Genomic DNA, 13,660 nt, shown 5'->3' with positions numbered 1-13,660 from the left:
CGTTTCCCATCCCGCAGGAAAATAAACTGTTGCTGCAACACGTGCTCGCCTGAGAGGGACGAGCCGAGCTGCGAGACTTTCCTCTTTTACAGCTACGAGCGTGTGTCGCACCGAAATCCACCGGGCTGCGGGGGGCGAGGGGGAGGAGGAGAAAAACAACCTTTACGGATTGATGTAAAAATAAGCCCAGAAACGGGGCTCGCCTTCCCCCGCGGGAGGGGCTGGCCAGCGCCGGCCGGGGCTCGTTCAGTGCCTTCGGGGGGGGGGGAGGGCGAAGCAGCCCCCGCTCGGCAGCCGGGAGGGGGGCGGCGGGGCCCGCCGGTCTTTGGAGGGTTGCTTCTCCTGCCGTACGTACTCTCCTTTCTTCTCCTCTTTATTCACACGAAGGAGTGGGTGGTTCATCCGGCAGCAACAGGAGGAGGCTAGTCAAGGGCAGCTGTCAAAATCTCCCCCCCCCTCCCTCGCCCCCTTCTCCTTCCAGTTTAATGATCAAACGTCTGCCGGGAAGAAAGGCGAGGGAGCGGGAGGCACGGAGGGCTCCCCCCGCCGCCGCTGTTGTGTGTGCCTCAGCAAGCGGCTACGGGCGGACTCCCCCCCCCCCCCCCGCCGCCGGCCCGTCCCTCCCCTCCCGGGCCGCTGTGGCTCTGTCAGACGGGAGGGGAGGAGAGAGGAGGAGGAGGAGGAGGAGGCAGCGCGGCAGCCGCGAGTGCCAGTGCAGCGCTGGGTTACTCTCCCGTACTCGCTGCGGGAAGGTGGGGGAGGGCGGGCGCTGTGTACCTTTTCCTCCCGTGCTTTTCCCCACTTCGGCGAGCCGGGGCCAATCGCCGGCAGAAGGGAACAAAGGGAAGGGGGGAGGGAAGCCCACCCCGGCAGCGGCCGCACCAGAAAACCCCCGGGGAGGCAGAGCCTGCCGGCTCCCGCTGACAGCAGCGCGGCCCCGGACTGGGCGCCTGGGATCCGCGCTCCGTGGCGGTGCCGCTGCCGCTGCTTCTCCCTCTCCCTCCTCCTCCTCCTCGCCGAGTTTAAAGGGGGAGCGGCGTCCGGCAAAGGGAGAGAGAAACTTGGGTCGGCGAGCGGGTGCCCCTGGCTCCTGGCGTGCGGGGTGTCCGGCAGCGGCGGCTCGGTCCTCGCGATCAAGATGAAGAGTAAAAAAGGTAGCGTGTGGCGGGGCGCTGGGGGGGAGCGGGGTGCCCTGCGCCGCTGCTCGCCCCGCGGGGACAGCCGGCGGGGTACGGGGGGGGGGCGGCTGTTGCCAGACGGAGCCTGTTTTCCTTCTCGGCCCTTTTCTCCCCAGTGTGTGTGTGCGTGTGTCCCCACCCGAGCTCCCGTGGAAGATGGCAGTGGATGCTCCGCTGCCAGACAAAACATGCGGGGCTGTTGTTTGGAGGCGGCCGCCTCTCGGCGCCGCTGGCTCCCTGTCAAAAACATGCCCGGCCGCCCGCTTTGTGCCTCCGCGAAGTTTTGTTTTCGCTCCCTCCGCCGAGCCTCTTTCCCCCTGCCCTCCGCTAAAACGCTTTTTGTCGCTTTTCCCCGCCGTCCCGGTGAGGGGGAAGGGGGGGGGGGGTGAGGGTACGGGTCGTTTTCCCAACTTGGGGCGAGGAAAGCGGGGCCGCCCGCACCTCCCCGCGCCGGGGCCCGCGGGTGGCTGGCAACTCTTTGTTCGCGGCGGCGTGGGGGGAGCGGGCACGGCAGCGTGGGGCCGGGGGCGGCCCGGCGGGAGGGTCTCAAACCCCGTCCTCGGCTGCCTTATTTTGCTGAAAGTTGCTGCTTTTTTTTTTTCCCTTTTATCCCTTAAAACAGGAGGGAAAAAAGTACAAAGTTTCGACACAGGGTTAAAAGGAGAAAGGCTCCCCCCCACCCCCCAAAAAAAAGGCTCTTTAAGTTTTCTTTGTGTTAATTTACAAGCGGACAAACTTTACAGTTAGAGGTTTGCTACTCTTTTCGCTTGTGGTGCTTTAAGTGCCTTTAAATTAGAGCTTGGCCACAAAGACGCGGAACGTGCTTTCAGATTTAACAACATCTGCGCTGGCTGGAAAGAAGTTTATAGCAAAGCAGGATCTTTTTCAGTTGCGATTTACCAGTCCGTAGCGCGGATGAAGGGTGTTTCGCATTCAAAGACCATTAAATTACCCGAAGTGCAGGCTTAGAGGGGAGCAGTGCGCATGTTCAGTACTCCAGAGTTGTGCTGTTTTTCCCCTACTACGCATTCCTGCGGCTCTATCGTAGAGCAGCCTCGCTCATTGTTAATATCCTTGGAGCAATTAACGCATAAATAGTTCGTGAAATCATCGGGCTGCTGGAAAACGTGATGTACTAATATGGTTTGTAGCCCTCGGAAGAAGCTTTGGACGTGCCGCTCGTCTAAGAGGAGCGCACACAAAGGGAATTAAGGCACAAAGACGAAGTTTAAACAGCGGGCAAGGGTGGTGGTTCAAAGCGGAGCATTCGGAGTTCCCGCAGGAGCTGGGCGCGCACGGCGCGGCTCAGCCTGCGAGCTAACTGCACGGATTTTTACATTACAACATGTGCTGCATACCAAGCGCAAGCCCTCTGTGCCTTGAGACAGTGACAGCATTGACTTTAACATGTTTCAGTCGTCTTGGGTAGGTGGAGAGTCTTACCCTTACTGCGAGCGGTTTTTGGTGGGGTTTTTTTTCTTTTTTTTTATGGTTTAACTGAATTAATTTAGCCCGGTTATTTTTAGGACATTCCTATGCTCCCTGTTTGCACAGCAGTGGTGAGCTGGTTTCCTGTCTGCTGTTGCTTCCATTGTTCAGACTTCTCTCCCCGAGGGCAGCTGCTGGTTGGTGAAATACCAAACTCCCTGCACTTTCAACTGTTGTTCTTGCCACCCCCGAAATAAATGCGTGTGAAAAACGCTGACGTAGTTTCTAGGTATGCATGTGTAGGGCTTTGTGTGTGTGTGTGTGTGCGTGTGTGTATGGGGCGGGGGGGGGAAGATCTGCTTTGAGGATTGCAAGTCCTGGGCTGAAACAATGGAAACAATGAAAGGTGACAGGCGGGAGGGAGAACTTTTGAGAGGGGCCATGGGCCTGGGGTTTGCGTGGCAGAAATTAAAAGGTGAGGAGACAAAGACGGAAACTTTTAAAAAGATGTTAGGGCTAGGGTGCCTTTGTTTTATTAAAGGTTGGGCTTGTAGTTATTTGTGACCTCCTGGCATTTGAGGCTCATTCAAGAAGTTTCAAAGAGTGACTTTGTTACAGATTTCTTGCTTGCACTCCTAGAAAAATCCCGTTTAAAGAAAAAAAAAAGAAAGTATAGCATAGCCAAGTCTGGCCGCTTTAGAAACGATAGAGCACAAGCTGTGAAATGCAGGGGAAAACAAATAAGCTGGTTCCTCAATTATAAAACCTATTCAGAGGAAAAAGTGGTTTTTTTTTTTTTTTACTGTGGAAATTCCCTTCTTCATCCTTGTAGTTCTTGGTTAGTTATGAATAATTTTAAACTAATTTATTTTTGTTGTTGGTTTTAAAATTCACATTAAATTTTAGTTAGGTTATTTTGTTTGTGTGTTGGATTTTTTTTTCTTGGGTGTTTTGTTTGGTGGTTGGTTTTTTTTTTTTTTTGTTGGCTAACAGCCTGTGGATTAAAACCCCGAGGACTCTTCTGTGGATAGTTTCATTTACAAATAATAACGTGATAGCAATCACACTGAACATATTTAGCTTGTTAATTAGCTGATTTAGAATACAATCTTGCAAAGACACAGGCATGTGATCAAGTTTATACATGTGAGGAATCCTACTGAACTTGGTTGCAACAGGATAGGGGCCTTAGATGGGAACTGCTTCTGTTTATCTTTGCTCATAAAAAAATCCGGCTTAAGAAATTCAGAGAACCCTAAGGGGGTGGGGTGGGAGGTTGTCTGTAAGGTGATTTTTGTCCATCCCCTCTCTGGAAGGCAGAGATTGTTCCTTGTGGTATACTTTGTCCTGTTTTGAATAACAGTTGGCTTCTAACACTTCCTCTGTGAAGCTCTTTCTTGGCACAATGGGATAGTTGGGTTTTTTTCCTGATAGCCTAAATTTTTCATTTGTTTAACTTCCATTTCATTTGTCTCAGCCTCTATATACTTTGTCCTCCCCCTCAACGCATTTCAGCACGCCTTCTTAAGTAGCAGTAGTTCATTTTGAAATCAACTTTAGTCATCGCTGTACTTTTACTCAACTTATTTCAAACTGTTAACGGTTGGGTGTTGAGCCTAGACTGGAGATCCTAGGTGTAATCTTTCCTGAGCTGATTACAGGAGGACCTGTAAAGTCTTTGGGCTGTGATACAATGCAACAGTGCATTCAATCATGTATATGACTTCAGCTGGGAAGCCAGGAGGATAAAGTAATTTATAAAGAAAGGGATGCTGATCATGTAGTTCTTAAAGGTCATTAATAGCGTGGACTGCTCATGTAAGTGGGGGCGGTGGGAGTGGAGAACTAGAATTTTGTCTTGTTTCTCAAGACCTCTCTGCCAATGAACTCGTGCTGCTTTAATTTAGTCCTGCAAAAGCAGTTTTTCTGCTTGGATTAAACATATTTAGGAGAAGATGTAAAATAACCTGGCACTAGCCTGCTTTTAAGACGAAATAAGTTAGTAGGTCAGCTGGGGCTACTCGTCGTGCCCACAAGCTTTTATTCTGGGTATAAATAACAGTAAGCCAATGGTCCAGTCGTGGAGCCTAGCCAGAAGCCTTTTCAGTTGGGCCCTGTTAAAACAGGAAACCAGCAGCGAATAGCCTGATTACTAACAAGACGGAAAAACAAAGCTGGGTTGTAATCAGCAGGAATGCTTTAATGAAAACAGAGCCTTGACAGCAACAACGTGGCTCCTGCTCTAGTAAAAAATATCAGCTGGGGTAGTGCGAGATTTCTAGCCATGACTTCCTGTTGCTGCTTGCTCTGTACCGCGCCAGAGAGATCTGCCACAAGTTCAGAGGGCTGATCATCTATTTAAATGAGCTCATGTAAATGAGGAGAAGTTGTACTACACTGGGTTTCCTGCTTAACCAAAACCTGCTTTGTGTCACTAACTTACTGTGTCAACTAATATGACACACTAAGTGAGCGGGTCAAAGGGCAGGCTCTGCTGTTGACTCATTTCTTGCTAGGTAGGTTACAATTAGTCAGATGGCAACTTTTACTTTAGCAAAAGATCTTGTTTGCAAAATAGAGAAACGTTTTTATGCTACTGGCTTTCAGACAGTATTTTGTCACTTGGGTTTTTTTGGTTGAAAAAGAGCAACAGTTCTAGAAGAAGTTTTGGTGTCAAATCAGTTTTCTCACATGCAGAGAGGTGCCCGTGGTGGAGTCCTTTAGCTCTGTGTTCGATTTTGGAGAGGCTGCTCCAGATGGGGTGGTGTGTGTCTGGAGGACTTATTGTTATGCCACATAAATGTGGCTCACAAACCATTAGACACCTAACTTTCTCGTAGGAGTGGTTTCTTTGGCTTCTCTTCCCTCTTACTTCCAGCCCTCGCTGTCTGCCTCTCCCTGTTTTCCAAGGTCCCATCTTGCTGCCTATTATATTTAAAAACAAACGAAAAAACCCAACCCACTGAAGTGCTGCAACACTTCTGGTTTCTGACAAACAAGAACAGTGCACTTGAAAACATTGAGTAGCGTAGGCTAGTTTTAACTAGTTTTTAAACTTAATTTAAAAAGGGACGAGTTGCTTTGCAGAGCCATCGTGTTGTCTGTGCAGGATCTTTGTTCCAAGAAGCGCTCCTCGTGGCTCCAGGAGCCCGTTGTGCAAGGCATGTGCTCAGGTTAGGTTGCAAGCGTGACAGCACTTTCTGTGAAGCTATGACAAATGTAAAGCAGTTTGCTCGGAATCATTTTAAAGCAAACTTGACATACTTTCTACATGAATTAAGAACCTGTTTACATAATTTGGAGTTTATCTTGTGTTGGCTATTTAAATATTGTCCTATTGTTCCTGTTCCATGACTGGATAATTTATGTAGCTAATCATCACAGGAAAAAATCAGTATGTCAGTTTGGTGTTTGTCGGTTACATAAATCAGCAATTGGGAGAATGAAAACAATACTAAGCAAGTTACTGAGGTAACTACGCCAGACAAATCGCAGATTGATCATCCCGCTGGGAATGCTTGCATGTCAAAAATATGCATTGAAATTTGAACAACTTGAGCTAAATTTAAGGACGTTGAAGCTGTTCATAAGTAGGGGAAAGAAAGAATAATTCACAATGTCAGCTTTGGCTAAAGTTTGAAAGTGTGGGGAGAGGTCTGCCCCTGGCCTCCCTCCCTCCCCCCCGCCCCAGTATTAAACAAAACTTGCACACATACTCCTTCTGTTTTGTTGGTTGGGTTTTTTTTAATGACATAATTCCTTCTGTTTCTTTACTTACGGATATAACTATAGCTTTATATAGTCTTATACTTTCATGGCCATGCTTCTCATGTTTTAGGGCTGACTTCGTTTCCTTACAGAATTTCTGAACTATGGGTGGTTGCCCACATGAAAATTTTACTTTTGACATTTAACTTGTTTTTACTGTTAAGGTTTTTAGTTTCGATGTTATGAATGAGCAAATGTCCCTGTCCCAACCCCCAAGTTCAAAACACAGAAGGATTAAGGGCTTGTTTTCCTTCCATAGTTTCTAGAAAATGCTTCTGAAAGTCAGTACAATTTCACTTGAAATTAATATTTAATTGTACTTGTTGAAAGTGTGTGGTATCTTATTTGGATTTGTATGTAGTTTGTAAGATTTGTAAACTTGCTTATGAGCTTAACCTGGTGAGTATTTAAAGCATGGTTTTCTTTGTATTTTACAGTACTATTTGTTTCCTCGGTGACTTTTGTATCCTACCAAAGGCATAGAATTGTAGTCTTCCTAATTCTGAATACTTGTTTGGTTTTGGGTCTTTTTTTTTTATTTATTTACATACCATAGCTTCACGTTACTAATAGTGTGGTGTATATATAAAGGGATAATCAAATTTTGAAATCTGTTCCTTCCTTTGTGTTGAAGGAAAAAGGTACGCAGTTAACTTGTAAATCTGGAGCCTTTGTAGTAAGTGTATCACAGAACACACATTTCCACAGATGAAAATCGGAGATGGAAACCATGAGGTTGAAAAAATAATCAGGATGCAAAATGGTACATTTAAAACAAACATTAAATGATTGTGGTTCTTCGATACAGAAATGCAATTAAATTACAGAAGTCCATCTCCTGGTAAACTGGTGGACTCTTACATGAGTTAGGCACCTGGTTCTTTCCTTTTCCCACACTTTTTTTTTCTTCCCAAGTAAAAATCCACTCGGGCATGGGGGCAGACACAATTTTTCCCTCTCTTGTTTTCTTGTTCCATTAGTTTTTATTAATAGATCTGGAATGAGCTATTATTTATAAAACCTACAAGCTGTCTCCCAGGAGGGAAGCATCGGCATGTTAAGAAGTAATTAAATAACCCACTGCTTGAGTTGGGTGTTTTAAGTTCTTGCTTATTGACCTTTTGCCCAGCCACTGTATAGTTATCCTTGAAGAAAAGTGTTGGGTGCATACCATAGCAAGCAAATTTGGACAATATTGGCATGAGATTGAAGCTATCTGATAACGTGCAGCAGATAAAAGGTTGCCAGGGGAACGAGAAAATGAGGGTTTGTGGAGAAGGATTCCCCTAGGAACAGATCATTGGTGCTACTTTTTTGTTCAGCTGACAGAAAAGCTACAGCTTGACAAGTTAACACTGCAGGACAAATGTCCTGTATAGGAGGCTATAGCATGATTCGTAGTAAAGACAGTTAGTGTAATAAAAGTGCCTGTACTGTAGAATGCTGGAGCTGAGTAGTTTACGGATTTAGGAGGCTGATTGTTCTTGTCTTCTTACAATTGTAGGTGTAGTTGCAATATCAGGCAGTGAAACAGAGGATGATGACACTATGGATGTCCCACTGGATCTTTCCTCATCTGCTGGCTCAGGCAAACGGAGGAGACGTGGCAACCTGCCCAAGGAATCCGTGCAGATTCTTCGGGACTGGCTGTATGAGCACCGATACAATGCTTATCCTTCAGAGCAAGAAAAAGCGCTGTTATCCCGACAGACACACCTTTCCACACTACAGGTATTCAAAAAGTAGTTCTTTCTTCAAAAGGAGCTGTTGTCTGTTTTCTTCTGAATTTACCTGTCGTCTAGTCACTGATACAGATATTTATGCTGCATGTGAGATTTCCTTTTTCATTGTTGCTCTCCTTCTGACAGCACTTGTAAGGAGAAATACAAAGGGATTGTGTGTTTTGATGATCTTTGTTTATCGGGAATAAAATTACTTCTCTGGGAGAACAGACAGTCATGAATTTGAGCATGCATGCTCATTTTTGCGGAATCGGGGCTCAAAAGACATAAAGTGTCTGTATAAGGTAATCTACTGTGAGAAGAAGGTATTTATTTGTCAACAGAGGTTTTATGGTGATAGATACGCAGCTTAACATATAACTCATCGCTTCTGAAACCGCAACTTGAGGCTCGTTCATGTAGGACATGCACGTATATAATTACGTGTATGATGACTTCCAGTAAGGTCAGTGGAACAACCTATATGGGATAGAGCTACTCAAGTGTGTTAGTGTAGGTATGATGAGGCTTTTGTATGGTTCGTTTGGATTCTCATCCCGGGATACCGCTGGCAGCTGGGAGGTCCCTTGGATGCATCATTCTCGTCTTCTGTGATCATCTTTGGTGGAATAGCTATTGACAGCTGCTGCTTTCCACCTCATGGGAAGGTGGCTGCATGAGAACTTGGGTAAACCCGGATTTGCTTTTGAGAGGCGCTAAATATAGAGCGCTCCAGTTGACTTCTGGGCTTTATTTTTTCAGATTAATTCGTTAGTACAAGTTTCGTAATTGGCTATAAGGTGAAATTTCCTTAGTGTAACATCACAAAGAAAACCTCCTTTATGTAGTAAACAGAAAAAAAAGACATTAAACTATAAACTATCCTGTATCGCCCAGGAAACTGGTTTGATATTTAAACAAGGACAAACTTAAATGAGGTAATTCATGTTATGTCTGTCGACACAGTCAGTTGAACAAGGAAAATCAGTAACTATTTGTGGGAGGAGTGGCTCTCTTCAGAGAAAAAAGGTTTTCCTGTTGTTAATTAACCTAAGCTAGGGAACAATAGCTAATAGGTTAATGTGTGTGCACAGAGTTAAAAGCTAAACTCCTCTGTTAGCGCTAGCAGTCTTCAGATGTCCTGGGGCTTTCTGTAACAGGAGTGGGGAGCCGGGGGTAGAGCCGGGACAAGGGAAGGGCCTTTGCCAGGCATGTCAGAACTTGTCAGTAGGTCTCTCTTTTGTTCTGCAGTTAAGGAAACTGCTTGGAGGGATTCATTAATCTAACCCAATGACTTTAATGGCACATGGTTGGAAGTGAATGAAGGTAGAAATTAAGATGTCATTATATTCCCAGGTCTGCAACTGGTTTATCAATGCACGCCGCAGGCTTTTACCTGACATGCTGAGGAAGGATGGCAAAGACCCAAATCAATTCACTATCTCGCGGCGAGGGACCAAGCTTCCCGAGGGCGGCCTGCTGGAGTCTTCCATCAGCACAAAGAACTACATTCCCCTGCTGGAGGAGACTGCCTTCCTTCCCGCCACCGCGCCGCTCGGCAAGACTGTGCCCTCTTCCAAGCCAGCTTCCCCAGGGTCAGTCCTGGCTCGGCCGTCAGTGATTTGCCACACGACTGTGACTGCATTGAAAGACGCCCCTTTCCACTTTTGCCAGCCAGCTGATGTAGGCCAGACCACGGACCTGCAGCAGCCCCCGGCCAACGGCTTCACAGACAACTCCCTCTCCTACCATGAGGACGCATCTAAACTGGGACCTGGTGCAAATGCACAAAGTGGGCTCTTTAACACTCCTCCTCCAACCCCACCAGACCTTAACCAGGATTTTAGTGGATTTCAGCTACTGGTGGATGTTGCACTCAAAAGGGCGGCAGAGATGGAGTTGCAGGCAAAACTTATGGCCTAAATCCCCTTCCTTCTCCTTCCCCGTTTTGTTTTTCCAGGCAGGGATCTAACAGCTGTGTGGTTATTGCCACCCACACGATATCGAAAGACTTCACTGCATTATTATTATTTTTTTTTATTAATCTTATTTGCACAAGGGATTGCTGAAATGAAGCTTCCTGCCACTGAGATGGTCTTCAGTGGAATATGGTCATTCCAAGAATTATAAACTTAAAGCTACTGTAGAAAAGAAAGGATTGTGTGTTTGGGTTTTTTTGTTGTTTTTTTTTTTTTAATGTTTTCTTTGTAGGTTTTTCATAATGTGAGATGGTTCCCAAGATCATGTGATTTGTTTTTGTTTCTTTCAGACTGTGCAATATCTAGTAATGATATAGAGTCTTCTTATCATTCCCATGCGGAACAGAATATACCGACACGCTGTCTAAAATAAATTTTCAATTTTTTTAACAATACGAATTTTGGATGATTATGCCTTTTTCCCATAATGTAATAAAATATTTTCTTTAAAAATGGATGCATACAGAGTATTTTGTTGAATACGAGCTTTGCAGGAAACACAGCTTTACTCTTGAAATAAATCGAAGTGAGAAATATTTTTGAGCTCATACTGACTTTGGTTTAGAGAGCTACGCTAGCAGTTGTTGTTAACCAGATGTTTAAAGGAAAGCTGAAAAGTGGGCCAGAAGTACCTGACTCTGTCTGCTATGTTGAAATTTTGTGAAGGGGCCAAAGGGAGCTGTGTAGGCAACTCATTATTCAGGGGGATATCTTAGGCCCCTCTAAGAGTTCCAGCTTTTGGCTCCTAGAAATACTTCAGGGCTGGGAGATGTGACAGCCCGTGGGGTCATTCTGAAGATGAAATTGGGAGGCCAGAAGAGGGGTTGGGGTGAGCATTCTTTGCAGGTCTTTGTCATACAGCTCCTAGACATCACTGGTGACAAATTTAGAGGGGGGAGGACAAGGGCTCCCACTCTTACTCTTCTTGGACTAGCAATGACAAGGTTTTGACTCAGTAATTCTAGTAGACTGAAATAGAAGAGACTGTTGGGTTGAAATCTGAGTTCTGGGAGCTAGGTCTTGGTGAGATGCTTAAACAGGTGGTTGACGAAGATTTAGAAGAGATCCCTGTTGTATTGGGGTGTATTCTGGCCAACGGAATCTAAGTTACCTTTCAGAAAAGGACCTTGCTATCAAAATGACTTATTACTGAAACATGTGGAGACTTGCAGCTCACATTTCAACTTACTTGAATGTCACTCACCCACCATTATCTTTCCAACAGCACTGACATAAGAGACCTCCAGGGGAAAAAATCAGTTCTGGCTAATCCTTAAAAACAACCAGTTGTCTGTTTGGGAGGCTGGGGAGGGCTTTGTGGAGCAGGATAGCTGATGAATTTAAGCACGTCATTATGAGTAGAAGACTGCAATATTCAGACTGCAGTGTGTATGCATTTTGTTTTGCTGCAGCCTTTATCTTTTTCTAGTGTCAGAAATACTCTTATTTGTTCTCTGCAGTACTCTGGAATTCTACTGAACTTCTGCCTGTCTTTAACCTTCAAATTTAAAATCAGTGACCATATTAAAAAAAAAAAAAAGGCAAATAGTAAATACTGTGGCTTACTCATGTCTGCATCAGCTTCAGTAACAGTCATCCTAAGATACTGTATGAATATAGAATTATTTTTTTTAATACTTTATATTGAAATAAAGTAGAAAAAATAATTTTGAACATAGCCAGAGGTGGCTGTATACTTTGTCTTCAAGGAATAGCATGTAAGTCCAGAAAGAGCCTTGTGTCTTCTCTCTTTGGACACACTGTACTTTATACTTTTAGGCTATTTTTCCTGGGATACCTATGTATATTTTTTTTAGTCGTTTGTTTGGGTTTTTTAATGGCTAATCATGAAATAAAATGGAAGTACACTTCTGTGTAACTGTGAGGTCAATGTTGAGGGAAAAGTTGGTCAATAGACATCCTTTTGTGGCATAGATGATTATTCTCAAAGGGTGTTAGACACCCAGAGAAGTGTCATCTTTGGTAAAGGTTTGGAAGATGCTTCCTTATCCACATGCAGGAAGGAACTTTATTGCAACACTCCTTACGCCCACGCCTCAAGCACTGACGAGGGAAAAACAACCTCATGCAAATATGTTTGCGTTGTTTGAATTCACTTGTTTGACTTTTTCCTTTTTTTTTCCCCCCAAAGCATGTTGCTGGTGTACTGTGGGGTAGAGAAGAAGTGGGGGACTCAGATCATTAAAGGGCATTCTCAGAGATCTTTACTCTTCGTTACTCTGCCCTTTAAAATAAAAAAAAGTCAGCAAGCTTAGGAAAAAAAAAATTGAGCTCTGCTTGCTGAGCTGACCGGTTCTGTAACTACTAGAACAGCTGCAGTAATGAAAATGAAAATAGGATGGGGAAGAAAGCTGTTGCCATTCAGGTTAACAGTTTTCATTGAAAGTAAAAGCCTGTGGTCTCTGCGCTGTTTTCATTTACCATTATGCCACACAAAATAGCATTAGTGTAACTGAGCACCAAAGTCCTGCCCTTGTGATGAGCACTGCATTTCCATTTTGCTGACTGGCTTACCCTGGGGACTTCATTTGTGACCAGTTTTGCTTGAGGCCAATTATTTTTCTTTTTTTAATTATTACTTGTCTTAAGGTTACACCTAGAAGTTCAGCTGTAGTCCTAAGCCAAACCCCGTTGGCTGAGTAGCACCTGGCACACGGTGTAAAAGCTTTTCCCTACCCTGAGGTGTTATTTAACTTGGAGGAAGAAAATGACTCCTATTGAGTACCCACTAAAATAATATCAAAAGGGAGTTTCTGCTTTCCTGTAATCCGGCACTGATAATTTTGGTGCAGGCTATTGAAGTTTGTCTGCGTCCATTCTTTCAGAGTAGAAACTTAAAGTAACGCCAGATAAAATTATCAAAGGTAGGTAGATGTAGGGCATCAGGTGGAGTTAGGATCCGGAACTGAGCAGGAATCTAGTACCTAACAAACCAAAGGCTTCATGCGCCGGTCACTCATCCTTGGGAGAGCAAAGGAGAAGTTTATTTCGGGAAACTTGTTTTACCGTGGAATAGGAAAAAAAGCAGTAAAAGAAACAATGGGACAACACAGCCAGTTTTGCTGTTCTTGCTGCAGTGAGAAACCTAATTGCAAGGCAGCTGCATCAAAACCCAACCTCTGCCTGAAAACGCACGCTTAGATTGAGTCCAGAGATGAAGGGAAGGCATTGCCGTGCGGCACTGCAGACCGAGCAGCCAGCCAGGGCGTAAGTGAGCTAAGAGGTATGACAAATCTCTGCCAGGGAAAACAGCTCACAGGCAGACTTCGTCAACCTTGTTTTCATAGCTTTTGTGTCTTGTAAACAACTTGTGGCAGCTGCATGTGATAAATCTCTGCGCAGAGCAAAAATAATTACAATAGGGAGGGAATCTTGAGACTGGCGTCGCCGCCTGCGTGTACGGGGGGGGGGGGCGGTGTCTCGCTGCCTGTTCGGGGGGCGGGGGGGCTTGTGGTATCCCAAACGTCTCCTGGCTTCTGCCATGAGGTCAATGTACACGTCTATAAAACCGTTGAAGCTGTAACAGCTGGCCTCATGTGCTATGGGGGAGGGAAGGGGTGCAGGG

At 45.3% G+C, this 13,660-nt stretch overlaps 1 protein-coding gene across 2 annotated transcripts; it reads left to right on the top strand.

Moving 5' to 3' along the window:
- Positions 1-1,138: 1,138 nt before the first annotated feature.
- TGIF1 (TGFB induced factor homeobox 1) lies at positions 1,139-10,018 on the top strand. 2 transcript variants are annotated; one of them, XM_075706094.1, is made up of 3 exons: positions 1,139-1,154; positions 7,879-8,105; positions 9,452-10,018. In XM_075706094.1, the coding sequence occupies exons 1-3, from the start codon at positions 1,139-1,141 to the stop codon at positions 10,016-10,018; spliced, it is 810 nt and encodes a 269-aa protein (XP_075562209.1). The 2 variants fall into 2 exon arrangements, with proteins under 2 accessions (XP_075562209.1, XP_075562210.1); XM_075706095.1 differs by lacking the exon at positions 1,139-1,154 and adding an exon at positions 5,755-5,779.
- The last annotated feature ends 3,642 nt before the right edge of the window (positions 10,019-13,660 follow it).

Source organism: Pelecanus crispus, chromosome 2 (assembly GCF_030463565.1).
Source record: "Pelecanus crispus isolate bPelCri1 chromosome 2, bPelCri1.pri, whole genome shotgun sequence".
Classification (NCBI taxonomy): Eukaryota; Metazoa; Chordata; class Aves; order Pelecaniformes; family Pelecanidae; genus Pelecanus; species Pelecanus crispus.
The sequence above is the reverse complement of the archived record's forward strand: the minus strand, read 5'-3'. Positions and strand labels throughout refer to the sequence as shown.